Here is a 25,190-nt window from a genome sequence, read left to right on the forward strand (position 1 = left end):
ACCTGATAGGTGTGCTTTTCTCAGCACTAAACTAACAGAATTCACGTATTCTTCGGGAATCAAATGGGCAAAATATGGGACACCCGAAGAAACCACCACATTCTAAAGCTCAGCGGTGGAACAGAAACCGCACCCAAGCCAAACCCCAGGCCTCTCGAGAGCCATCATAGATGGCATGAGGGCAAGCAGGGAGGGGCTGCGGAGTCTGGTACACGGTGGAGACCGTACAGCACACAACTGGCCCATCCTCGGTGCAGGGGCGCAGCGAAAGGCACTGGCATGGACTCGAACAAGGACTAAATCCTGATTCTGCTTCGAATCAGCTACGTAAACTCGGGTCCACTATTTAGCCTCTTGGAAGCTGTGGAGTCAGAACAGCACCCATCTCCTGGGGACGTGGATAAGCACTGAACTGAACTGAGTTAGGTGAAGCCCCCGTACAGTCCAGGTGCGTACTGACCGAGGGTCACTATCATCACCAGTGTCCACACCCAACTCCTGGGCCGTCTGCTCCACTGCCAGGTGTCCACAGCTGGTCACCATGGCAAGGGGGCTTTCCAGCACACACTTTGCCCAAACTTGGCCTCAGGCTCCCTCAATCCCTGGGCCGGGGTCCCCTGTCCCCCATGGGTGTGCACCACGAGTCCCGGATCACTAGGTACGGTTATCAGTGCACAGCTGGGAAGGAGACTGGCATAAACATCTGGCCTGTGGATCCCGACTCTACCATTTCCTGGCCGAGGGACCTCAGTCACCAGTGACCAAGTCACATATCCTTTCTGAGTTCTGGATTATAAAACTGGAAACAGTTCCTTCCTTGTGAGATAACCCAATACTCAAGAGCTTTTCATTATTAAGGACACCCACACAGACCACGAGTCACATACGATTCCAGGAGGATAGTCACGGGATCTTTGGTGCCTTTTGGTTTGTTCCTTCCCAGGCTGAGGGTCAGAACTGTCCAGAGGATTTAATAAGTTTCTCAGAGCTCATGTAACCACAATGTCAGTAGAGTAGGGAAGGCTTTGATTCTTAAAAACATGATAAATGAAAATCAAGCTTCAGGTTATAGGCCCACCCACATGGAAAGAAGGGGCGCTGGTCATGTTGACTGAGGTGTCTGGCAGTCATCCCAATGGCTTTAAAGGCTCCATCCCCTCAGGAAATCCACTCACAGTCCTGCCATCGGGGCATGTGGGGTTGGGGTGGACAGTTGGCCTCATCGCCACCTGCCAGGGGCAAGTGCACTCCGACCCCCGGTGTCCTGCTGCTTGTCACTGAGGATGGCAGTATGGTGCCTGGAACCCAGCAGGGCTCATTTGGAGAGGGCGGGAAAAGCCACAGCGCCATCACGGAAGCGAGGAGCAAGAACCCCAGCTTCTCCCAGTACCCCAACCCCAGCTTCTCCTCGAGAGGCGAGCAGCTGCTCACCCTCTGGCCTAACAGGAGACTGGGATTGGCCACGCAAGCCACCCGAGGGGGAAATGAGGCAGCCTGACACTCAGCAGGGAGCACCCTGGAAAGTGGCCGCGGCCCCAGGGATCTGCTGAGCACAGTGCACCACAACTCTGGCTTGGTTCGTGGTGAGCTAGAGAGTGAAAACCAGTTGGGCTGGAGCTCTGCCTGCCTGTCCCCGCGGAAAGGGAGGCACACCGTCCCGATGCAGGCAGACGGGGAATGCGGCGACATGACACAGAACGGCAAAGGGCAGTCAGCCCCTCCGCTCTGTGCAGGAGCTGCTCTGCTGCTGTTCTCCCCGCTCTCCTTCCCCTTCCATCACCTCGAGGTTCCTGCCCAGCCGCACGTCTGGGTGGGCTGCCTGGAGGTTAACGGCGGATGGTGCCCACCCCACAGTGCGGGCGGCCCAAAGGAAATGCATGCCTTTAAAGGGAAAGCTGCTGGACACCGCGGCCTCCCTCTCTGTTCACATGCGGATTGCACTTGGGTCCTGGCTCATCTGAGCTGTCGAGATTTTCTACCATACCCTTAGGAGTCTAAAGGGGAAATCAGCTTGACTTCACACAGACAGCAGGAGCAGCTGTGGTGGGGGCAGGGGGGCCGTATGTAAATGAAGAACCGAGAAGTTGAGGCCAGGAAGGAGTACAGAAGCCGAAGCCACCAAGCAAAGCGGGCGGGCGGCCCACTGGTGGAGGGAGCAGGCCCCACATGGAGGCAAGAAGTTTGGGCCCGGAGCCCAAGGCAAGTCTGTTGCTGAAACCAGACAGGAGCCCCAGGCAGAGCAGAGCTTCTGGGGGGAAGCACCTCCACCAGCTTGTGGGTACCCCTTCCTGCTTCACTCCCCATCACGCAACAGGGGCTGGAAAGACAGGCAGAGGCACGGGGGTTAACGGCATCGCATCAGAATAGCCCCTAACGTGCAGGAGTCCCACCGGCCCGAGCTGTTCAGATAGACCCCCCAACCTGCAGAGCGGTCCCCACCCAAGCCACCACATCTTTCAGGGAAGCCCCAGAGCCCCTCAGCCTGATACACACGCCATCTCACATCCTTCAGGTGCCTGAGTGGCCAAGAACAGGCAAAACCTACTCCAAGCACTCAATCCTTCGGCAAGCACCTGCTAGATAAGTTCCCGCCCCCCAACACTAGCCCCAAGTCTGGAAAAAGAGAAATTACGACACCCTTTCATCATGCCCAAGCCCTTCTGTGGGGGAGAGAAGGCCACACTTTCCCCTCGTGAAACCACAGGAATTTGGGGAGGGGCATAACTGGTTACCTGTCCTCTCCCAAGAGACGAGCCCCTGGAGGCCCTCTGCCCGAGCAGCTGCATTTGCCACAATGGCTGGGGTGTCCTGCTTTGATACCAGTGCTCCCCATCAGCCAACCTGCCCCCACCTTCAAGCTACTTGGTTTCCCACCACGTCATTGAGTGGTCTTCCTGGCAAGGCCCAAGCCTTTCCTGGGTGACCCCTCTCGAGACCTGGCCCTACCCCAACCTGGAATGGGAGGCCAGGACCCCATACCTGTCCTTCAGTCAGGATCCCTGGCTCTGGGCGTTTCCAAGACGAAACCAGGAGGATATAGAGCACCAGGAGCCCGAAGACCACCACCAGCATCCCAAGGCTGTTGGCAAAGATAGCCTCACCAGGCAGACTGGAGTATGGCTGGGTGGCATTGTTCCTGAAGATGACAAAACAATATGGACCCTCGAGAGACTTTCTGTTTTTGCCCAACACCATTAGCAGATGGTGAGAGAAGCTTCCAAAGACCATCTGTGACCTGGAAGGTTAACATACCCAGTCCCTACCACCACAGCAAATATCTGGAGACTGCTTTCTACCTCAGAGGGAACTGAAGCTCAAAGAGGCGGAATGAGCTTACCCAGAGTCAGAGAACTAGTAAATGGCATAGCCAAGACCTGAACCCCAATGTGACCTCATAGCTTATTTGCTTTTCACCTGCCTTAAAAGAATGGGGGACGGTAGTGGTTAGGTATGCAGGCTGTAATCTTAACTCAAACCCCAGCTCTGCCACTTACTGGCTGTGTGCCCTTAGGTAAGTTACTTAACCTCTCTGTGCCTCAGTTCCCTTATTTGTAAATGGCAGGGACAACAGTATCTATGTCGTAAAGTGATTAACGGATTAAATTTAAGGTGCTTAGAAGAGTTTCTGACACACAGTAGCTACCAAGTCAATTTGATGGTACAGAAATGTTTGCTGACCAATTTACCGATGTCAACCTAAAGCCTCCATAACCCTCCAGATCAGGAACAAATCCAACCCCAAAAGCTCCCCTCCCTTGGCTAGGTCCTGTGATCACAGGGTACATCTTTTGAAGACCCTATGCTTTCCCCTCCATGTTAGAGTTGGGGCCCCATCCCACTCACAAACTGAAGAAAAGCTTCTCATTAATGCCGGAAATGACAGATGCGATGGACAGAGAGAGGATGATGACTCCGAAGAAGAGGTGGATGGGCTTAAGAAGGCTGCGCAGCCACACGGACGCCCAGGGCAGCAGGAAGACGACAAAGCCCAGGAACCACTGTGGACACGGAGGAAGTACCTGAGTGCCCTGTGCTGGGTCCAGAGGGGCGGTGGGCCATCCTGCCCCGCCGGGGCCTCCTACCTTACAGTGGCCCCTCACCCTTCTTTCCCAGCTCACACCTCCCACCAGGTGCCACCCCCGGCTTCTGCACTGTGGTCGTTTTCTTAGCCAAACCAGAATGTTCCATGAAATGCTTAGCTACAAGCCCAGTCTCCCAAAAGCCCAGCCATCCTTGTATGTGTCTGCTTCCTTCCAGTCCTGGCCCATAAAACTCCTTGCTTGTACGGGGCAGACGTCAGAATGCGGAAACCACTTCCAGAATTGCTTCTGGCTCAGAGAAAGGTGGGAACGGGGAAGGTGGCGAAGATGGCCTAGAGTCAGCATGGTATGTGCTTGATCGAGTCAGCTCAGTGTGCTCTGGGACGACAGAGGGGCAGCGTGACGGGTAAGGGCAGGAACAGACGGGTGTGGGAACCAGCAGTCTCCTACGGACATTTAAGCTGCCGATGCTATGGGATGTGCCCTGAGGGGCCGTGTCTGGGTGGTGAGCAGACGGAGTGTGTGATGTGGGTGCAAGGGAAGCCCCGACCACAGCCCGCGGCCACCAGCCGGTAGTGGGACCCCGAGGGACAGAACGCACCTGGCAGGCAAAAAGGAAGACGGTGACGATGCCCAGCCAGCTGTGCAGGGAGTAGAGGTTGGTGATCTTGGAGCGGCGGTGGAGCTGAAAGACGGCGACCAGCCCCAGCACGGTCAGGACGAAGGCCAGCAGGTGCAGGGCCGCGTGGCCGATCTTCCATGGCAGCTTGGGCCCCGTCCAGGACTGCGGCAGGCGGTACAGCAGCGAGGCTGTGGGAGAGAACGTCCCAGGGCCTGGTCTCTTCCCCTCACGCTCCCCCAAACGTTAGGGGCACTAACATTGCCTCCCAACCAGAGGAGGGGGAAACGCTCGCACACGGCACCCCCTCCCAGCGTCTCCTGTCCCTGAGTCATTGCTGGGGTAGCAGCCAGCCGTGATGGCGGGGAGAAAACACAGTGATTAAGAGGGAGGAGCGGGTTTCTGGGATCTGCCAGTCTGCCATGGCGTCATACACACACTCGTGTGCAGTTCTGCAGGTGAAAAAGAAACGTCACGTTCGATATTTCTTTTAAGTGAATTCTCACAACCGACGTTATCGGTCACGAACGCAGGCTTTCAGCAAGGTTAGATGACCTATGTCCACATCCGGCCTCTGCCTCTAGGCTATTTGGCATCTTGTTTCCAAATCTCAGTTTCCTCATCTGGAAAATGGGGATAACGGCAGAACCCATCTCACAGGCTTCTCGGAAGAACAAAATGGGATGAGGTATCCGAGGTACACAGGATGAGGTATGATCGATGTCGTCATCGCTCCCATTTTACAGGTGGGGAAATGAGGTTCACCTGGGCCCCAAGGCCCAGCTCTGAATGCATGGAGCAAAGATGGGTCTGGCAGGAGTAAGCGGCTTCCTCGTGTAAGGACCCGACTAGGGCATGAGAGGCTTCAGTCTTGTGCTCCCTAAAGCAGAAGTTGGCAAACTACAGCTCACGGGCCAGATCCAGCATTGCCACACATTTTTGTAAGTAAAGTTTTATTGGAACACAGCCACGTACATGTTTTGGGGTTATCTATGGCTACTCACAATACAACAACAGAGACAAGCAGTTGCGACACAGGTCATATGGCTTGCAAAGCCTTTGCCACCTTGCCCTTTACGGAAAAAAGGAAAAAGTCGGCCAACCCCTGCCCTAGAGTATCTGTAAAGCTCCCTTCCTCAGATGCCCCCATTCTCACTACTTCTTCCTGCAAATGACCCCGGGGCCCAGAGACAGCCCGACTTACCCCACTCGCAGAGCCCCAAAGCCAAGACTGACAAAGGCCAGCTCCGGCCAGGGAGAGCTCTGCCCCAGCCAGGCCCGGGTCACAGTACGTCTCCCGTGAGCTCGCACTTACCAGCACTGTAGAGTACCACCAGGCCGACAACCATGAGCACTGGGTGATAGTTGAACATGAGCACGGTGCCATCCCAGGCGAAGCCACCGTGCCACAACTGCATCCAATAGATGGTAAGGATGATGGACATCAAGCCCAGGAACCACAGCGCGTAGAAAGACAAGTAGAACCATCGCACAGCCATTCTGATCGGGCGCTCCTGGAAGAAGCAGAGGTCACACGTCCCTGCTGGCTCTGCTGGCTTGAGTGCGCCCCACATACCGACTAAAGGAGGGAACACCGAGCTCGCTCTTGCTGGAAGCGTGGACGCTTTTCACTTTAGCTCTCCGGCCACCAGCCTGGGCACCGCCCCGTGAGACCTGGAGTACTGGGTAGGCCTGGCCTGGGGTTATGGACAGTAAGGATGGCCCCACCCCAGTACCTGGCAGCACACAATGCAGCCAGCTTGGGCCTGGGGTCGGCTCTGGACAGGGGCTGGACGTCAAGGCTCTCGGCCCAAAACCCTGGGATCAGCCTCCGTTCACAGGACCAAAAGGTAAAGAATCCACCCCACCATACCCCACAAAAAAAGGGACAAGAATTCAAATCCAGGTGAGATCACACAAAGGCCTAGCCCTCAGTTCTAACAGAAGGAGGCAAAATTATCATCTGCAAGGAACCAACACACCGCTATAAGGCCAGCTGAGAGGAAGTCCTACTCCTACAGAAAAGTTCTTCGCCAGATGGTGAACTCTGTGGGGCCAATCCTCCCACTGAGGAAGTAAGGTCAGGCCTTCGCTCTGGAGTCCCCACGCTTCACACCTTGAATTGGACGGCAGCCCTCAGATGTCCCTAGGCCTGAGACTTCTGCTTTCTCTTCCTCTGAGGAAAGTTTAGAAGAGAAAAGAGGAACCAAGAACTCATGGTCTAGAAACCAAGTTTATTTTGAGATTTCTCTACGTCCTTGATAAACTCAGAAACCAACTCTGGTTTCAGACAAATGTCTAGGGCCCTGCGCAGCTGCTCATACAAACCAGGCAACTGGGCAGGAGGGCTGGCACGCAAACATACAAAACCACAGGACCACCTCTGCTTTCAGCTGACATGTAGGCAGCACGGGCCCAGCTCTCAAGGTAGTCTCCCTGTCCCCCGGACTCACGCCAAGGAGGGGACACTGTGGCATCCTGCAGTTACGATCCCTCAATCTGAACCAGCTAACAGAGAGAAAAGGAAGTTCCTGAAACAGCCAAGAACGCCCATGGAGATAAAACACTTGATTCCTCACCTATAGACTTAGTGGCAAACTGACAGAGTGGCGGCTGAGGCTCCAGCTCTTATGAAGTGGGGCACCTTAAGCAAATCACTTAGCACTTGTAGGACTCGGTCATCTCATCTGAAAGAAAGGCACAGTAATAAGAATATACTGAAAAGCAGCTATGAGCAGACACCCGCTAGAACCCATGAACACATGATCCCACTTGCTCCTGGGAGGAGTTATCATCCCCATCTTATAGATTAGGAAACCAAGGCTTAGGAAGATTAACTAGCAGCATTAGGACCCAGGAAATGGGCAGGAAGTTTCAACCCCTTGTCTGTTTGGCTTCAAGGCTCCTGTTTTTTCCTTGACCATAGGCTGTCGGAAGGGTAAGTGAGAAAATGTCCATAAGGACGCTGTGAGAGCAAAGTATTCTACTTGTCTTAGTGTTGTGACATCAGTTCATCCTACCTACAAACTGCAGCCTGAAGCTCGTGGCCCTCATGCCAGCCCAGGCCTCTTGGTGGCCCTGATACTATGCCATGAGAACTCTCCCATGGCAGGTGTCCTCCTAACCAGAAACAGACACTGAACTCTCACAATGTGACCCAAGTTGGCGGTAATCACTGAGAAAGGAAGATCCGAGGGGCTGGGGGAGAAACAAGCTTCCATAAGGCTGAGGGAAAATAATGCCACCATTTCCTAGAAGTTTCATGACTCAACTACCAAGCTCAGAGATTTGCTACCCAGCCTCAGAGGTGTCCCCTTAGTCCCCATAAGAGCAGAGAAAAGTTTCAGGTCACCAGATGTTCAGTCACCCCCCAGTGAAGTCAGCATGAAGCACTTGGTCAGCAGGCTCCATCCATCAGACAATTATCTTTCATGACTTCCTTTTCCTTTGGAGGAGAAAAAAAACAGAAGTAAATATAATCCAAAAGGGCTGTGTCCACCCTTCTAAAGAGGTCCTGGATTACTGCTCTGGGACAGACTTAGAGTTCATAATGGGGACACTCTTCTGACAAAGGGCTGCAATGTTATACTGCTCACAGGACACAGATGACCCCTTCCTCTGCGCAAGAGTGCAAAAGAATAAAGAAGAATGCAGTGAAAATTGCAACCTTAACACTGAGAATATTCTCTCATTGATTCCAAGAAAAGTAGGTTGTGCTATGATTTCAGGATGTGCTCACCATTGTTTGGTCTCTGATTCTGCCCTCACTTTGCAGAGCCCCATGCTAAGGCAGAAGTCAGCATGGCCTTCTATGAGGGCCAGGCTGGTAAATATTTTAGGCTTTGCAGGCCATAGCCTGTCTCCCAACTATGTCATCGAGTCTTCTGATGTAGTGCAAAAGCAGTCATAGATAGTACCTTCACAAATGAACACAGCCATGTTCCCAAAAAACTTTATTTATGGGCACTGAAATTTCAGGTTCATATCATTTTTACATATCAGAAAATATTATCCTTTTCATTTCTGTTAATCTTTTAAAAATGTAAAAACCATGCAGGCAGTGTGTCATAGTTTGTCGACCATGATCTAAGAAATGTACTCTCCAACCTAATATTCTCCTCAGTCACTTGACAAAAAGGATTCTCCCTGGCTGCAGTAAAAGAGATCAGGCCCCAGTGTAAGAAATGGGTAAGTTTCCATTCAGCCCTTGATCTTAGGAAAAAGCTCTATTCCAAACTCTTACAATATTACTTTTATAATTTAGAAGTACAAATAGATGAAAGAACAGAAAGTCAATTTGTTGCCCCCACTTCCAGGATAAATGGTGGGGATTTGGAAATCCTGAGAATCAGACTTCGTGTTCAAGTCCTAAACTCTTCTCTTACAGATCAAAACCACTGTGACCCAAAGAAGGAAAGCGACTTGGCCACGTTGAGTGGCAAAGCTGGTACAGGAACCCGGGTTCGCTTCCCTCAGGTCCAAGGACTCCTCACGTTCAAACGTGGCTTCTGTAAAGTCAGGGATCAGGAGTGAGGACCCCTAAATTGCAGTCAGGAGGTAGACAGGCAAGGCGTTCCTTAGCGCCACAGTGATTACAGACCCGACCTTCCAGACTGCCTCGGTCTGGCTCAGGTGTCTGGAGAACCGTTCCAGGAACCCGGAGCCCCAACCCCGACTCTTCTGCGGGGATGAAGGTCTGCTGGTCCTAGCTAACCTTCGGTGACAATTAGGGCGAGGGGCTCCGCCTGCTGACTGCGGCTTCCGAAGCGCTTTCGTGCCTGTACCACCACACCACGCCAGTAGAAGGAACGGCGCGGACAACGGTGTCCATTCCCTACAAGCGAAAGCTAGGGCCGAGTGAGGGGTAGAGACAGCGCGAAGAAAGGTAGTAGCGGAGCCAGCACTCGAACCCAGATCCCTGAACTCCCCATCCGAGCTTTCTCACCCCCGAACCACAGTGGGTCGCAGGGGTCTCCGAGACCCGCCTCTCGCCACCCGGCGCCGCAGCTACCAGGACTCCAAGCTGATGGAATCACGGACTGTCTGGCAGGCACGCGACCACGCACGCAGCCCGCGCTGCAGCCCCAGTGTCAATGACCCGGGCCGCCCCTACTCACTTATAGGCTCACAGCACTTTCGGGCGCGCGCGGGGCCGCCTGGGAAATGAAGTCCGAGGTTGCAGACTCCCAAGTCCAGTTCCTCTGCCGGCGTTTCATCCCCAGGGAGCGCAGTCGCGGCTCCGCCCGGTCCCTCACCCCCATCTCGTGTTCGGGCGGACGCGAAGCCTCTCGCCGGGGGCTGGCCCTCAGCAAGGCCGCGGGCAGCGGCTGGGAAGGTCAAGAGCTGGGCGCGGCGACGCCGGGAGGGCGGGAGAAGAGCGGGCCCAAAAAAGCGGTAGCCAAACATGGCAGCCGGGTTGGCCGCAGAGCGCGGAGGGAGAGCACCGGACCGGTGGGTAACAAGATACCGACGGAGCCCGCGTCCGCCATCTACTTCCGGGATTTAAAACCGATTTCCGGAAGCCAGGACGGCGTCCCCATGACAACCGACGTTGGGTCTTTGAGGTGAGAGTGGGTGAGGTGACCAAAGTCGGAATTTTTGTTGTTACTGTTTTGGGTGGTTTGTTTTTTGGTTTTTTATGGGTTTTTTTTTTTTTTTTTGCCAAGGAAGCCGCATTTTGAGGTGGATTGGGAAGGATTGGGAGGAAGACTGCCCTGGGGACAAAAGGAACGCGGCAGGGAGCGGTGGACAGACCGAAGACGGCTTCGTTACCTCGCGAATCTCTGCTGCCCTAAAGCGGAGGGGACGGGCCTCCTTCCCGTAGAGTTGGCGGCGGGAGGTTCTCTGTCACGGATCCTCACGACCGCCCGCCGCGGCGGCCCGTGAAGTCGTGGTTTAGAGCGTGGGCCCCCCGCCTCCGCTGTGAAGCCTGGCTCTGCTCCCCTGCGACCCGGAGGCACGACTTGAACTCTGACCCTGTGTTCTTGCCTGTAAAACGGGGGGGGCGGGCTCATTCTTTCCCACCTTGCAGAGTAGTTGCGAGGGTTAAAGGAAATTGTCCTGGTCGCCCCGTTTCTCACGGTGCTGGTAGTAGGTGATAGCTATCGGTATTATTTGGCGAATGCGGAATCTCCGCTCAGGGAAAGTGCCATCATGCAGCCACTAGGCTGGGACTTCTCGGCCAGGTGAGCTGGATGCGGTCGCTTAACCTCTCAGAGCCTCCGTGTGATCTGGGGATTATATTCATCCTAACGGCAGCTTCTCAAGATGGGTGTAGGATTAAGTAACCCGATGAATATAAAAAGAGTTTGTAAATTGTAAAACCTTTTGCAGACGTTAATTTGATCTCACCCTCTTACACCTCAGAGCATTTTGAAATTTGTTTATAGATTTGACCCAGCTGGAGGGGTCACAGGACACCTGCAGAGCGACTTCTGGGCCTTGGAATGTATGAAAGTAAAGGCCCAGCTCCCCTTACCCGGTGCCACTGTGTTGCTACCACCTTAAATATAGAGTTTTGCAGGAGAGCGCCGTTTCCTCTGCACTGCCTGCACCACTTCCCACTTATGCGCCAACATCTTTCACACCTAGTTACGTATCAGCCCGTCTGTTATAGGAGAGGCAGCTTTGCCCAGTGTTTAAAAGCACAGACGCTGGACCTAGGCTGCCTGAATCCCAATCCCAGCTGTGCCACTGCTACGAGAAATGTGACGTAGAGCAACTCATTTTACCTGTCTGAGCCTCAGTTGTCCTATCTGTGTAAAGGGTAGAGTGATTATAGTGTGTCTTCTATAGACTTCATGGGGTTATTGTGAGAGTTACAGAATTTTAGTGCTTAGAATAGTCCCTGGCAAGGGAGGCCTGGCTGGCTCAGTCAGTGGAGCATGTGACTTGATATTAGGGATCAGGGTCATGAGTTTGAGCCCCATGTTGGGTGTAGAGATTACTTAAAAAAAAAAAAAATAGTCCCTGGCATATTGTGAGTGATATGTAAAGGTTTGCTGCTGCAGTTAGTATTAGAATTAGTATTAACTGCACGACCAGACAGTCACTCTTTGTAGTGCTCCTAGATTCCTTTGAACTCAAAAGTGGTTAGAAAGAGCTCTGCGTTGGGGCGCCTGGCTGGCTCAGTTGGAGGAGCATGTGACTCTTGGTCATGACTTCGAGCCCCACGTTGGGTGTAGAGATTACTTAAAATGAATACATTAAAACTTAAAAAAAGAAAGAGCTCTGCATTTAGAAGTTTCCAGGCATGGAGAAAGTTTGAGGGTGACGGTCCCTAGGAGTGACTAGTTGGGTTTTTTGAGAGGTGGTAGTGGTTTTGGTCACTGATGTATCCCAAGCCCCTAGAATGGTGCCTGGTGTGTAGTAGGCCCTCAGTAATTACTGTTTTAATGGATTTCTAACCATCTCTCTCTCTCTCTCTCTCTCTCTCTCTCTCTTTCCTTTTTGCCTCAACAGGCCCTTGTCTTAGAGCAAGGAAAGCAGCTCCAATTTGAGGAATTAGTGCTTCTCCACCAGTGCTGGGGAGAAAGCCAGGAGCTGTCTTCTGGGGAACTGTGGAATGTGCGCCTGGGGGCCCAGTAAAGCAGAAGGAAGATGCTCCAGACCAGTAACTACAGCCTGGTGCTCTCTCTGCAGTTCCTGCTGCTGTCCTATGACCTCTTTGTCAATTCCTTCTCGGAGCTGCTCCGGATGGCTCCTGTCATCCAGCTGGTGCTTTTCATGTGAGTTCAGTGGGTGGCACTGGACAGCTGAACCCAAGCAGTTTGAAGGCCCTGACAATTGTGATTTAGCTTTTTAAAGTTATTAATAGAGAAATCTCAGGGAAAATAAAATTTCGCATGTCTTGGATACTCCACAGACATGTCACGGGTCCCATATTTATACGCTTCTAACAAGGGTCTGGGATCCAGGGAGCAGTCAGACGGTCATTTTCTCCATCTGTGAGTAGAAGTATTGTCTTACATTGCCGTGGAAGAGGATTGCAGAACGGCGGGCTGAAAGGGCAGTCATATCAGTTATATATTTGGGACGGAAGCTATTGGCATTTTTCTTCCACAATGATTTATAGACTCCACGAGGCAAGTTATCAACAGAAAACCAGTCTTCGACACTGTCGTCCTTCATTCAGCAAGTGTTCATTGGCCTGCCAGACAAGGTTCTGGGTGCAGGGGTAAAGCTGACAATTTCCTGCTTTCTCAGGATTTCCACTCAAGTGGAAAGAGACAATGAATACATTCTTTTTAAAGATAGTTTTGAATACTAACAAATATTGTACAGTGGATGGAAGGCGGGTGGGGCGGAGAGGGGAGGGCTCCTTGAGGCAGTGGGGATAAAGGAGGGTTTCGGAAGAGGAGACATTAGAACTGAGACTTGAAGGGCCCTAAGACACCGGCCGTGGAAAGATCAAGGGAAAGGCATTGCCGGCTCTCTAGATGGAAATGTCTGGCAGGCCCAGGTTATGTGACAGACAGGGCTGGGTTTTTCTGGATATAGGAAAGAAAGCAGCTTCTCCTCCCAAGCATCTAGAAGGTTAAGAGCACCAGAGCAGGAAAGTCTTGTCTATGGGCTGCACCTCACTGATGGGGCCAGCAGGTAGTTTGAGCCTCATGTCATTTGGGACCCAAGGCCCATGCCACCTGGTTGGCGGGTGGGTGGTTTCAGAGGCCTACAGCACAGGGAAGGCCAGACTTCATGGCGTCCCTTAGAACTTAGGGCCAGCTCTTGGGTCGTCACACAGACCTCCATTTGGCTGTGTTCTGTTTGATGTCTGCAGCATCCAGGATATCGCAATCCTCTTCAACATCATCATCATTTTCCTCATGTTCTTCAACACCTTCGTCTTCCAGGCTGGCCTGGTCAACCTCCTGTTCCACAAATTCAAAGGGACCATCATCCTCACAGCTGTGTACTTCGCCCTCAGCATCTCCCTTCATGTCTGGGTCATGGTAAGAGCGGAACTCTGCGTTCCTGAATCCTTAAGGGGCTAGAAGTATCTTTTCTCTAGGAACCCAGCATCATTTTTGTCCATCTCACAGAATCCTTGACAGGAAACAGGTGTGGATGTTTGTGGTGCCGCCTGGGCTCGGGCATGTGCAAGTTGCATAAGGCCCTTCTGCCCAACCTTTGGTGTTAAAGAACTGCCTTATCCAAGAGTCAGGGGACACTTCGGGAATACTCTCTTCACCTTTGCCCCAAACAGTTCTGCCAAAGGTAAAACAGGAAGGTGACTGTGTTTCATCCTTAGCTGTCTGGGCAGGTGGGTGTTGGGACAAGGTATTCTTAGACATCGGTGTCTGATGGGAAATGGCCAGGTCAAGAGTGCCACTTGCCCTTTAGCGCTTCATGTCCTCTGCTCTGTCCCCATCACACCAGAAGGACTCATCTCCAAGGTGCCGACACGGCCTTATAGCAGATCCCAGTTTTCACGGTTCCAGATTTCTCCTGCTTCACGAACTGTTCCATCTCTTTGGGTATCACCTGTGTTTCTCAAGTACTCATTTTGATAGGACACATTAAAACCTCAGGGTTTTCTAGTCACTTCTCTACCAAAGCCGCCTGCCTAGACTGAACCTTCTGTTAAGCTGCCCTTGTTATTCCACGGAGAGAAGTAGAGCTCACAGGAGAGAAATAGCAGTGCCCGAGTCTCTAGGTGCTTCCTGAAGAGGATTGTCTCGGCTCTGGTTCTTGGGACCAAAATAGGTCCTGGCTTTGTACTTTGTACTATAAAGCTGTTAATCTGATTAAACCCTGAGTGCACTAAGCCTTTATCTGACCGGAACTGAGCCAGAGATCTTGAAGGCAAGACAGTGACCACACGGAACTCCTGAGATAATGTATATCACTTCTCCTTGGAAAAGGCAATGGAATGAAAGGGAATAAATAGCTTAGTTCAGACTTCCTCCTTCAGCGTCAAAGAATGCTTCCTTTGCACAGAAAAGGGAGTTTGAAGCTCCTTTGAGAAACACTCCTTGGGGTTGTGGGAAGAAAGAAGGAGGGTGAGATTAGCCTGATTTAAAACCAAGGGTCATTTCTGCAACTCACCAACTCGGAGATGCTAGGGCCTCATCTGGTCTCTAACCTTTCTCTGTCTACTCATGTCTCCTTCAGAACTTACGCTGGAAAAACTCCAACCGCTTTGTCTGGACAGATGGACTTCAAACGCTATTTGTATTCCAGAGACTAGGTAAGGACCAGAGCAACCTCAGGCCTCACTTCGGTCCCACCAATGGCTCAGGCAACTAAGGGCTGTGATCCTGGCTTTCCCAGTCCATCACTGCCAGCATGGGATGAGTGAAACAGCCATGACAAGAACAGGAGAGATGACGGCCCACTGCCCTTGCTGGGAGTCATTGGGAAATCATGAGGCAGGGCCCCTCCGCCTTGTTAGGTTGTGTTCTTAGCCTGAAACGAATGTTCGGGAGCATCCCTGAAGCTTCTTTCCTACTTATTGTCCACAGTGGCAGTGTTATACTGTTACTTCTACAAACGGACAGCTGTGAGGCTGGGCGATCCTCGCTTCTACCAGGACTCTTTATGGCTGCGCAAGGAGTTCACACAAGTCCAGAGGTGACCGCTTCTTGTCACACTGATGGGTGGATGCCTTTCCTTCCTGACGGAGACTGTATTTGTGGCCCTGTGGGGTGGGGGTTGGCCCTATGCACAGGAAACACCTTGACTTTCCTAGGACAGGCTCAGGCCACTCGTGTTCAGCAGTCAAGAAGGAGGATCTTTCCTCTTGTAAATTAAAGTGTTTCCCAATACAGGCTTCAGTACATAACCCTCCCTGGCCTCCTACCTCAGTTCTGCCCCTTTTCCTTTCTTGCTCTCTACCCCTCTTCTCACAGAGGGCTGTGGGGCTTGGTCCTTGGGAAGCTATCACTTAGCCTGGTGCAGGAGGGGCTCCTGGCACCTGCTTTCTTTGCGCCAAACATAATTAATGGATGCAAAGAGGGACATTTCTGAGCTCCTGACTGATCACACCATAGACATTTAGATTTTATACCCAAGGGATTTTTTTTACATTTTATAAATGGGAAATAAATTGAATTCTTTTTCCGTAAATGGTGGAGTATGTTTGTGTAGCTAGATCTCTTGGCAGATAAGAGGCATGTCAAGTCCTGGCCTTAGCGTGTACTTGACGCAGGGAGCAGCTTGAGCCACAGAACAAATAAAGATATTTATCGAGTGCCATTATGAGTACAAGCTATTTTTGTAGAAATTCAAGATGCAATCTCATGTCCCACTTCAACCCTTGGAGTTCCAGACTTCCGTGCCTTTTTTTTTTTTTAATATTTATTTATTTACTTACTTACATGAGAGAGAACGGGTGCCTGGGGACGGTGCGGGGGGGGGGGGCGGGGATGAGGGAGGACAAGCAAAGTCTGCGCTGAGCAGGGAGCCCCACATGGGGCTCTATCTCAGGACCTTGAGATCATGACCTGAGCCGGAGCCAAGAGTTGGATGCTTAACCAGCTGAGCCACCCAGATGCACCTGAACTTCTGTGCTTTATTCAGACTCTCCCCTCCTTCAGGGCCCTAAACTGCCCTCAGAAGAATAAAAATTCTTAGCCTGTTTTGGCAAAAGAAATTTTTAAAATTCACATGCCCGTGGTATCTGTTTTCTTTTGCCAAAATAACGTGTGACAGACCACCACCAGACTTCAGCAGCAAGTACCGATAAATAGTTACATGGCTCTTGAGCCCTGGGGTTCAGGCTGATTGGGCTAGTTCAGGTGATTTCTGCTGTTTTTGCTCATGTGTCTGTGGTCATCTGTGGGTCAGCCAGGCAGCTGTGATGATCTTGGGATTTGGGGTGCTGGGCTAACCTAGGCTGGTCTCAGCTGGAAAGACTGGGCTGATCAGTTCTCATGAGTCAGCCTCCAGAGGACTAGCTTGGGTCTATTCACATGACTACAGTGGCAGAGGAGCAGAAGAATGAGCCCCATTGTGCAATCTTCCTTCAAGCCTCTGCTTATATTGTGTCTCTTGGACTCCCATTGGTCAAAGCAAGGCATACAACTGAGCCCAGAGCCCAGGTGGGAAAGCACTACAAAGTGTCCTGGTTAAAGGCACGGCTGCAGGGAGGGCCATTAATTCAGTCTAACCACGTCACAAAGCTGCTCTGTGAAACTCATCATTCGGGGGCATTTTAGCGCAGGGGTTGGCAAACTTTTTCCGTGAAGCTCTAGATGGTAAATATTTTAGATTTTGAGGGCCGTATGGTCTTTGTTGCAACCATAAACGTACCTTGCTTCATTGTGCTTCACAGATACTGTGTTTCTTACAAATAGAAGGTTGGTGGCCACCTCGTGTTAAGCCAGTCTGTCGGCACCAGTTTTTTCAAAACATTTGCACGTGTCATGTCTCTGTGTCACATTTTGGTAATTCTCGCAACATTTCCAACTTTTCCATTGTGATTAGATTTGTTACGGTGCTCTGTGATCAGCGATGTTTGATGTTGCTGTTGTAATTATCGGGGGCACAATGAACCGCGCCCGTGTTGATAGCAAACTTAGGCCATAGATGTTCAGCATGTCGTGACTGCTCCATCGACTGGCCCTCCCCATCTCTCTCCCTCTGCTCTGGCCTCCGTATTCCCTGAGACACCACAGTATTGAATTTAGGCCAGTGAATAACCCGACAATGGTCTCTGAATGTTCAAGGGAAAGGAAGAGCTGCGTGTCTCTCACTTAAAATCAAAAGCTGGAATGACTAAGCTTACTGAGGAAGACCTGTCAAAAGCCAAGATGGGCTGAAAGCTAGGCCTCTTGGGCCAAACGGCCAAGTTGTGAATGCAGTGGAAAGTTCTCGAAGGAAATTAGAAGTGCTGCTCTGGTGTTCACACAAAAAAACAAAGCAGCCTCATTGCTGATACGGAGAAAATTTGAGTGGTTTGGATAGAAGACCAAACCAGCCTCAACATTCCTGTAAGCCCAAGCCTAACCCACAGCAAGGCCCAAACTCTTCAATTCTCTGAAGGCTGAGAGAGGTGAGCAAGCTGCCCAAGAAAAGTCCGAAACTAGAGGAGGTTGGTTCCTGAGGTGTAAGGAAGGAAGCCGTCTCCGTAACATGCAAGTGCGGGGTGAAGCCGCTGCAGCGACACCGAGGCAGGACCCTCTGCCAGCAAACAGATCACGACTCAGGACACCCGGGTGGCTCAGTCGGTGAAGCGTCTGCCTTTGGCTCAGGTCATGACCCTGGGGTCCTGGAATCGAGCCCCAAATCAGGCTCCCTGCTCAGCGGGGAGTCAGTCTCCCTCTGCCTTCCATTCCCCCTGTTTGTGCTCGCTTGAGCTCTGTGTCAAATAAATAATCTTAAAAAGAAAAAAGATTACAACTCACTCAAAGCTCAGATGATGGTTAGCATTTTTTAGCAATTTTTAAATTGTTTTTAAGTTCATTTTATTTTTTAGAGGATTTATTTTTTTTTTAGAGGTGGGGTGGGGCAGAGGGAGAGAATCTCAAGCCAACTCCGCGCTGAGTGTGGAGCCTGACGCAACACGGGACTGGATCCCACCACCCTGAGATCATGACCTGAGCTGAAACCAAGAGTCAGATGCTCAGCCAACTCAGCCACCCAGGCGCCCCAGCAATTATTTTTAATTAGGCACATAGGTAGGGTTTTTTTAGACATAAAGCTGGTGAACACTTAGTGGACTGTAATGTGGTGTAAACACGACTTCTAGGTACACTAGGAAACCAGAAAATTCATTCGACTTGCTTTATTGCGGTATTTCTTGACTGCGGTATTCGGGAAGCAAACCTGCGACATCTCAGGCCTGCCCGGACGCCACTTGGGCATCACAGCGTGAAAGCAGCCGGAGATGCTACGTCAGCGAATGAGCGCGGCTGTGTTCTAATAAAGCCAAGGACACAGGTTTGAATCTCATGGCATATTCGTGCGTCACAAAATATTTTTCTTTAGACTTTTTTTAACCATGTAAAAATGTAAAGCTGTTCTTAGCTCAAGGGCTGTGCAAAAACAGGCTGGATTTGCCCCAGGCCATAGTATACTGAGCCCTGGTTTAGAGGGCTGGAGTACAGTTCTGGGGGAAGAGAGACTATATAGGTAATCAGCTGTCAAGATTTTAACAGTTATTAAAAAAGAAAAGGTACAGTGTGAAACCGTGTAAGGCCCCATGTCCTATAACTGGAACAAGTCCTCTAAAAAGACCTAACAAAGCAGCCATCATCTGTACTTACTCTACCGTCATCTATAAAACAAATAGCCCAGTTTTGAACTTTTCACAAAGGCTTGTATAGGAATACTACATTCCCCTTTGCTCACAACGACTCCTGAAAGATGCAAAATTTTTGTGCCCCAGAATGAATCCAGCCTAGATTGTTCTCTGTGGTCTTTGCAGCTAGTGAGTACAATCAAATGCCTGTTTCCTCAAAATATGTGTGGCACTTCGGGGCCCTGTGAGTTCTGGGGTGTGTGTGTGTGTGTGTTTACTTTCCTTAATAGTTAATATACTCAAGTGACACAAAATTCAAGTTACAAAAAGGTTTATGTGATGAATCTTCCTACTGCTGTATCTCGGCCACCGAGTTCCTTTTCCATCCCCTCACTGAGAATCTGCATTTACCTGTACACTTCTTACAGACAGTGTAACATCTCAGAAACATTTTTACCAAAAATAGACAAACATACAGTTTGCCACAATCCTCTCCCAGTCATTTATTTCAAATCTTTGACAGTATGTGTATATATTTTATATGCAGCTGTGATTATGGGGAATATGCCATAAAACAGTTTGCTTCGGGGCGCCTGGGTGGCACAGCGGTTAAGCGTCTGCCTTCGGCTCAGGGCGTGATCCCAGTGTTATGGGATCGAGCCCCACATCAGGCTCCTCCGCTGTGAGCCTGCTTCTTCCTCTCCCACTCCCCCTGCTTGTGTTCCCTCTCTCGCTGGCTGTCTCTATCTCTGTCAAATAAATAAATAAAATATTAAAAAAAAAAAAAAAACAGTTTGCTTCTCCCTGCCCCCCCCCTTAGCAGCAGGAATGTGGATTTAAGATGAGATGTTAAATTAACTCCCTGGGGACAGTCAGCGTTCAGAGGAAAGAAAAGCATTTTACAAATGCTTAGAGAGTTTTAGTAGGAGAGAGTTGCTTCTGTGCTGACCAGTGCTCCAGTTAGTAACTAGAAAAAACAGATAAAACATAAAAATCATCTTTTTAAAGGGCCTCAGAGAATTACTGAAGGAAAGAGGAGTGGGGGACCTAAAATTCTAAAGTAGGGAGATTCATAGAGAAGTAAGCTGACAGTTTGCAGCAGGTTTTCCCCTGGGGGCATTTGCTGATTCTGGGTTTGAGCAAGAAGCTAAGAATCCTGGCATTGCCTAGATGGAGGGTTCCAGCCAGGAGACAAGCCGGCTGAGCCAGGTTGTCTTACAACACTGGAGAAACAAAACACGGCTGGAGGAGGCTTAAACACAAAACAATTACCTCCTCAAGATATTTACCAGATCTTAGGGCCAGAGGCTATCAGAAGCTAAGCCTCAAAGCTCTGAAGAGCAGAACAGAAGTTTTGGCAGATTTATGGTGCTGATAATTAGAATTCAGGACCCGCCAGCGGGAGGGAACTGGTGAACAGATAAAAGCCTCAGGACTCCTTACTAGAAACAAGATGTAACAGGTAAACTGACGCTTATCAAAATCGCAGTGCAGCCTCAAACCATCTAGTTCCTGAGTAAGTTAAGGTAGCAGTCCCCTTCTATCTGTCTTTCAGAGAAGAGTGGAAGAAAAAACATCTAGAGCCACTATATTTTTTATACACAAATTCTGGATCTAGTAATAATTACTGGCAAGTCAAGAGATAGATTCGTATTATTTAAAACCAGAGTAAAAGTAAAAAATATAGAAACAGGTGATCCACATATTGGAGAAAGGAGACAAGGAGTTTAAACTATGATTGATAAACTCATGAAACAGAGGAAAACATGGAGGAAATAGATAAAATATTTAAACTATACCTAGGGACTTCTAATAATGGCTGAGATCCTATGGAAATGACCCCTCCACAGATTACTGTAAAGTCTGGACATAATATGAAAAACAGCTCCTTGAAGATACTGGAGAATGAAGGGAAAGTTTGATGGGCAGTCCACACTCAAAAGAGGAGAATTATGCAGAGAAACTTCCCTATTTTTGCTGCTTGTGACTTGGCAGGAGGCTAAGTGGCATGTGCATATGCTGGTGGAAAATCCCAATACCAGAGTCCTGAGCTGGGGCAACTGAAGGCATGGGAGAGAAAGATGAGAATCTCAGAAAGGAAGGAGCCAGGGAGGCGGGAATCCCCAGATTCTGTCTGCCCACATCTGCCCAAGCCCCATACCGTGCATGCACAATGCAGACTCATGGCAACTCAGCTAATGACAGAAGATCTAGACTGAGATTGGAGCTGCCACTCAGCAAGTGTGGCCTCCAGTGTGTATCCAGCCAGGCTGATTACCTGATGCAACCAAAGATTGAAGAAACCAGAGTCTCCACTCTTTACCATTCAAAACAGACACAGAGGGGTACCTGGGTGGCTCAGTCGGTTGAGCGTCTGCCTTGGGCTCAGGTCATGATCCCAGGGTCCTGCAATCGAGCCCAGCGTTGGGCTCCCTGCTCAGCGGGGAGCCTGCTTCTCCCTCTCCCTCTGCCTGCTGCTCCCCCTGCTTATGCTCTCTCATTCGCAAATAAATAAAATCTTTAAAAAAAAACACACACATGGACATTGAGATGAATCAGGTATTGGAATTAACAGACAAGGATATTAAAGCAGCAATGAAAATACATTCTCAGCAAAATGATAGGTGACCTCAGCACAGAAACAAATGATTTTTGAAAAACAGAAATTCTGGAAATAAAAATGACAGTAACTGGGAATTTTTGAATTAAATGGATGGATTTAACAGCAAAAGTGGAGATAACAATGAGTCAGTGAACTAGAAGACAGACCAGTAGAAATTACCCAAGCTGAAAAACAGAGGGGAAAAAAGATTAAAAAAAAAACCTCCATAGGGGCGCCTGGGTGGCACAGCGGTTAAGCGTCTGCCTTCGGCTCAGGGCGTGATCCCGGCGTTATGGGATCGAGCCCCACATCAGGCTCTTCCGCTATGAGCCTGCTTCTTCCTCTCCCACTCCCCCTGCTTGTGTTCCCTCTCTCGCTGGCTGTCTCTATCTCTGTCGAATAAATAAATAAAATCTTTAAAAAAAAAAACCCTCCATAGACTAGTTATATCATATCAGACAGTCTGACATATATGTCATTGGAGTCCTAGAAGACAAAGCAAAGGAACAGCAGAAAAAATATTTAGGGAAGCAATAGCCAAAAATTTCCCTAATTTGATGAAAGACAGATTTATAGATTTAAGATACCGCACAAACCCACCTTGAGAACACAGAAAGGCCTCCGCTGGGACATCCTAGTCAAATCACTGAAAGCGAAAGATGAAAAGCAAGTCTTGAAAACATCAAGAGAAAACAACACACTGCATAGAGAAGAATAACAATTGACGGCTGGCTTCTTACTAGAAATTGGAAGCCAGGAGAAGAGAACACAACATCTCTAAGATGCTAAAAAACAAAACAAAACAAAACAAAAAGTCAAGTCAGAATTCAGCATTTACCAAAAATAGACCTCCAAGAATGACGTTGAAATAAAAGACATTTTCAGATCAAAGAAAACTCAGGGAATGAGCCGCCAACAATCCAGCGTACAAGAAACGCTACAGGAATTCTCTGGCCTGAAGGAAACGGTAACAGATGGAAACTCAGATTCTCAGAAGGGAATGGAGCGCCTCAGAAATAGTGCCCAGTTAAATAGGAGGACTTTTTACTTACGTCTTTTTTCCTATTAATTTCTTTATAACATACATGAGTGTAGAATGCAAATTTTTTCAAGGACACAGAATATTGACGAGTATATACCATAAAACAATTGGGCATAAAACAATTTTCAATGAATTTTAAAGTATAAAGAGTATGTTCTTTGACAATAATGGGATTGAGCTAGAAATCAGTAACAAGATAGCTAGGTGGCTCAGTCTAGGTCCAATCAGGAGACAGAAAACATACGGTAATTTATACACGACAAGTTTACTACAAATTAATTAATAACTACATTAATAAATTAATTATAAAGTAATGGCAAAAATTATGGCAAAAGAATATAAAGATGTAAAGAGAATTCTAAACAAGTGCCTGAGAGCTGAGGGAGAGTACCCAAGAAAGGACAAACGTGGCAGGGTCCCCCCACCCCAAGACGGAGGTTCAGACCTCACTGCAGCCCACTGGGCGGCAGACAAGTTCACGGGTTTGCCCAGGCCAGAGGTGCTTCGCGCTGCCAGGCAACACACCGTCCTCCAGGACGCAGGTGAGTGAGGCTGGTGAGCAGGTGCACAGGGAGCGTAAGGACACCACCTGCAGGCCCCAGGCCCTGAGCATGCAGTACCCACAATGGGAAGATCCCAGGAAACGACCTTCCAGGCCACAGGTGAGCCAAGACTGTTGGGATGGTGACCAAAGGGGCTAAGCGTGTCCCCTGTGCACGAGGCCTGGAGTGCATGACCTCCACACAAGGCCTGGAGGGCCATGCGAATCAGGCCTCCTGGGAGCAGAGCTAAAGTTGGTGAGCAGATGTGCAGAGGGAGTCGGGGCACTGCTGTGGGGTATGTGGTGCCCATGCCTGGGGGCTCTGGGAAAAATGGTCCAGGGCAGAGGTAACAAAGGCTGAGGGTGCAGGTGCAGAGTTCGGGAGTTGGCACAGGTGCAAGGCCTGGAGCACGCAGCATCCCTGCCCGGAGCGCCACCGCAAGGTAGTCACTGGGGCTGCACCCGGTCTGCAAGGTTGCCGAGGGAGTGCCTGCCCCCCCACCAGTCCCCGCCGTCCCCATGCACATGCACTGCTCATAGACCTTGGCACAGGAGCAAGGAAAAGCAAGCCAGAGCTCCCTGCAGCCAAGAAGACAAGTCCTTTCCTTCCTCCAGTGTCCCTCCAGTGCCCTCTACTGACAAAGCCAACCTCAGGCTCACTGTAAGGAAGAAGTGCTGAGTCCAGTCCATTATCAAAGAACAGGTACTAAAGGGTGAATCTGGAACCAAGAGGCAGAAAATAGATAACAGAATCCATCTTCTTGGCCACTCGGAATCCAGATGTGCCCTTCTACACATACTTGAACTTGCCTATCAGTTATATTCCTACCAATAAGATACATCTATCCTTAAAAGTGATGTTCTCACCCTTCTTCCAAATGAGAAGTCACAGTCGTAACAGTCACTATATCCAGAGCTGGCTATAGTAATTACTCCACAATTTTCGTCATGGTTCCACGAAATAGTCTATTACCTAAAGATTAAATTATAAAGCTGACCTCTCACAATTTGTACATAAAAAGGGAAGCAAAAAGGAGAAAATGATCAGTATATACAGATAAACATACACGAATCAAAGAAACACATGCAAAGCTACTACAGCCCTTGTTTTTGTAATTGGTCATTTTTGTAACTGGTCACAAGGTCAGAGCTGATATCCATGACTTCCTTCTTCAGCTACCCAGTCTGTATTTCCCTTGTCCTCAACTGAGATTCTGCTGCTCTGGGCTCTTTACCTGGTACAGTGACCTAAACCCTCATTCTAAAAGATCTTAGTCCTTAATTGCCCTGCTTTTGGGGGAGCATGGATGTACTGAGAGGTAGCCCCAGAGAATCATCTGGGTTCTAGACCTAGTCTTCCTTGCCTCCATTGTGTAGCAGCAGTGGAATTAAAGTTAGTCACTTGATTCAAATTACCTGTTTCCTGCCCTGCCAGGACCAACTGCAGGTTAACAGGCTTGTCAGCCTGGGTCCACTGAAAACTGTTTTTCTTTCCACCCCCTTGCGAGAAGTGACACACTTGTACTACTCTAAATAGTATTCAGGCTTCAAAACCCAGTTCACAGGCCATTCCCTTGGGAAGTTCTTTCAGTTCCCACCCAGGAGTACTTTGTCCTCTCAATTCCCCTGCACGTTCTGGGTCACGTGGTCATCACTTTTCATCTTTGTGTCTTCTCTGTGCTTCTTGGAGGGAGCCTCTAGTTCTGACTCACTTTCGTGTCCGCTAACTACCTGGTACATAAAAGACCGATGCTAAGCCCCACCCGGCATTCGCAGAGCACTAACGGTCGCTCAAACCGTTTCTCACTGTTACGCCGTTGTTAGAAAAGAGAATCGTGGGGCCAGGGCCTATTTACTAATCCTGTGGTCACGCGGCTACAACTGACCACGTCGGCCAATGCACTGTCACCTGGGGTTGGGGGAACCCGAGAACTGCCCCTGCCCCGGGGCCCCGCGAACGACCAACTCGCCCCCTGCCACTGCTCCCCTAGGCTCAGAGCGCCGAAGTCCCAGCGAAGGCGGTCTCCGCCAGCGCTCCTCCCCGCGCACGCGTGGCCGGCCTCTCGCCGGCCCCGGGCCCTCGAAACCATAGAGTGCCGCGGGCGGACAGAGGGGCCAGAAGCCGGGGTCGCTCCATCCCCCGCTTCCGGCCGCGCCTCGCTGC

The 25,190-nt window shown here is 50.1% G+C and overlaps 2 protein-coding genes across 8 annotated transcripts; one reads left to right on the top strand and one right to left on the bottom strand.

Annotated features, from left to right (window-relative positions):
- Positions 1–911: 911 nt before the first annotated feature.
- Positions 912–9,911, bottom strand: CYB561A3 (cytochrome b561 family member A3). 5 transcript variants are annotated; one of them, XM_087854934.1, is made up of 9 exons: positions 9,777–9,911; positions 8,012–8,104; positions 7,239–7,346; positions 6,776–6,835; positions 5,975–6,173; positions 4,642–4,850; positions 3,844–3,998; positions 2,980–3,136; positions 912–2,317 (listed from the first exon to the last, which is right to left on the bottom strand). In XM_087854934.1, the coding sequence occupies exons 5-9, from the start codon at positions 6,156–6,158 to the stop codon at positions 2,294–2,296; spliced, it is 729 nt and encodes a 242-aa protein (XP_087711060.1). In that variant the 5' UTR covers positions 6,159–6,173; positions 6,776–6,835; positions 7,239–7,346; positions 8,012–8,104; positions 9,777–9,911; the 3' UTR covers positions 912–2,293. The 5 variants fall into 5 exon arrangements, with proteins under 5 accessions (XP_087711060.1, XP_045642760.1, XP_045642757.2 ...); XM_045786804.2 differs by lacking the exon at positions 6,776–6,835; XM_045786801.2 differs by lacking the exons at positions 6,776–6,835; positions 9,777–9,911 and adding an exon at positions 9,605–9,764.
- A 174-nt stretch (positions 9,912–10,085) lies between these two features.
- Positions 10,086–15,855, top strand: TMEM138 (transmembrane protein 138). Of its 3 annotated transcripts, none has more exons than XM_045786805.2 (6): positions 10,088–10,223; positions 10,326–10,844; positions 12,121–12,386; positions 13,439–13,610; positions 14,773–14,848; positions 15,123–15,855. In XM_045786805.2, the coding sequence occupies exons 3-6, from the start codon at positions 12,259–12,261 to the stop codon at positions 15,233–15,235; spliced, it is 489 nt and encodes a 162-aa protein (XP_045642761.2). In that variant the 5' UTR covers positions 10,088–10,223; positions 10,326–10,844; positions 12,121–12,258; the 3' UTR covers positions 15,236–15,855. The 3 variants fall into 3 exon arrangements, with proteins under 3 accessions (XP_045642762.2, XP_045642761.2, XP_087711064.1); XM_087854938.1 differs by having other exon boundaries at positions 10,326–10,615; XM_045786806.2 differs by lacking the exon at positions 10,326–10,844 and having other exon boundaries at positions 10,086–10,223.
- The last annotated feature ends 9,335 nt before the right edge of the window (positions 15,856–25,190 follow it).

Source organism: Ursus americanus, chromosome 24 (assembly GCF_024610735.1).
Source record: "Ursus americanus isolate L20-20 chromosome 24, mUrsAme1.1.p, whole genome shotgun sequence".
Lineage (NCBI taxonomy): Eukaryota > Metazoa > Chordata > Mammalia > Carnivora > Ursidae > Ursus > Ursus americanus.

Excerpts from the sequence above, each read along its gene's own strand:
- CYB561A3 (XM_045786804.2), bottom strand. The coding sequence starts at position 6,158 with ATGGCTGTGCGATGGTTCTACTTGTCTTTCTACGCGCTGTGGTTCCTG. Across the intron at positions 3,137-3,843 it reads GAGAAGCTTTTCTTCAGTTT|GAACAATGCCACCCAGCCAT; the intron begins GTGAGTGGGATG and ends TGTCATCTTCAG. Across the intron at positions 2,318-2,979 it reads GGATCCTGACTGAAGGACAG|CCCCTGTTGCGTGATGGGGA; the intron begins GTATGGGGTCCT and ends CTGTCTTTCCAG.
- TMEM138 (XM_045786806.2), top strand. The coding sequence starts at position 12,259 with ATGCTCCAGACCAGTAACTACAGCCTGGTGCTCTCTCTGCAGTTCCTG. Across the intron at positions 12,387-13,438 it reads ATCCAGCTGGTGCTTTTCAT|CATCCAGGATATCGCAATCC; the intron begins GTGAGTTCAGTG and ends TGATGTCTGCAG. Across the intron at positions 14,849-15,122 it reads ATTTGTATTCCAGAGACTAG|TGGCAGTGTTATACTGTTAC; the intron begins GTAAGGACCAGA and ends TATTGTCCACAG.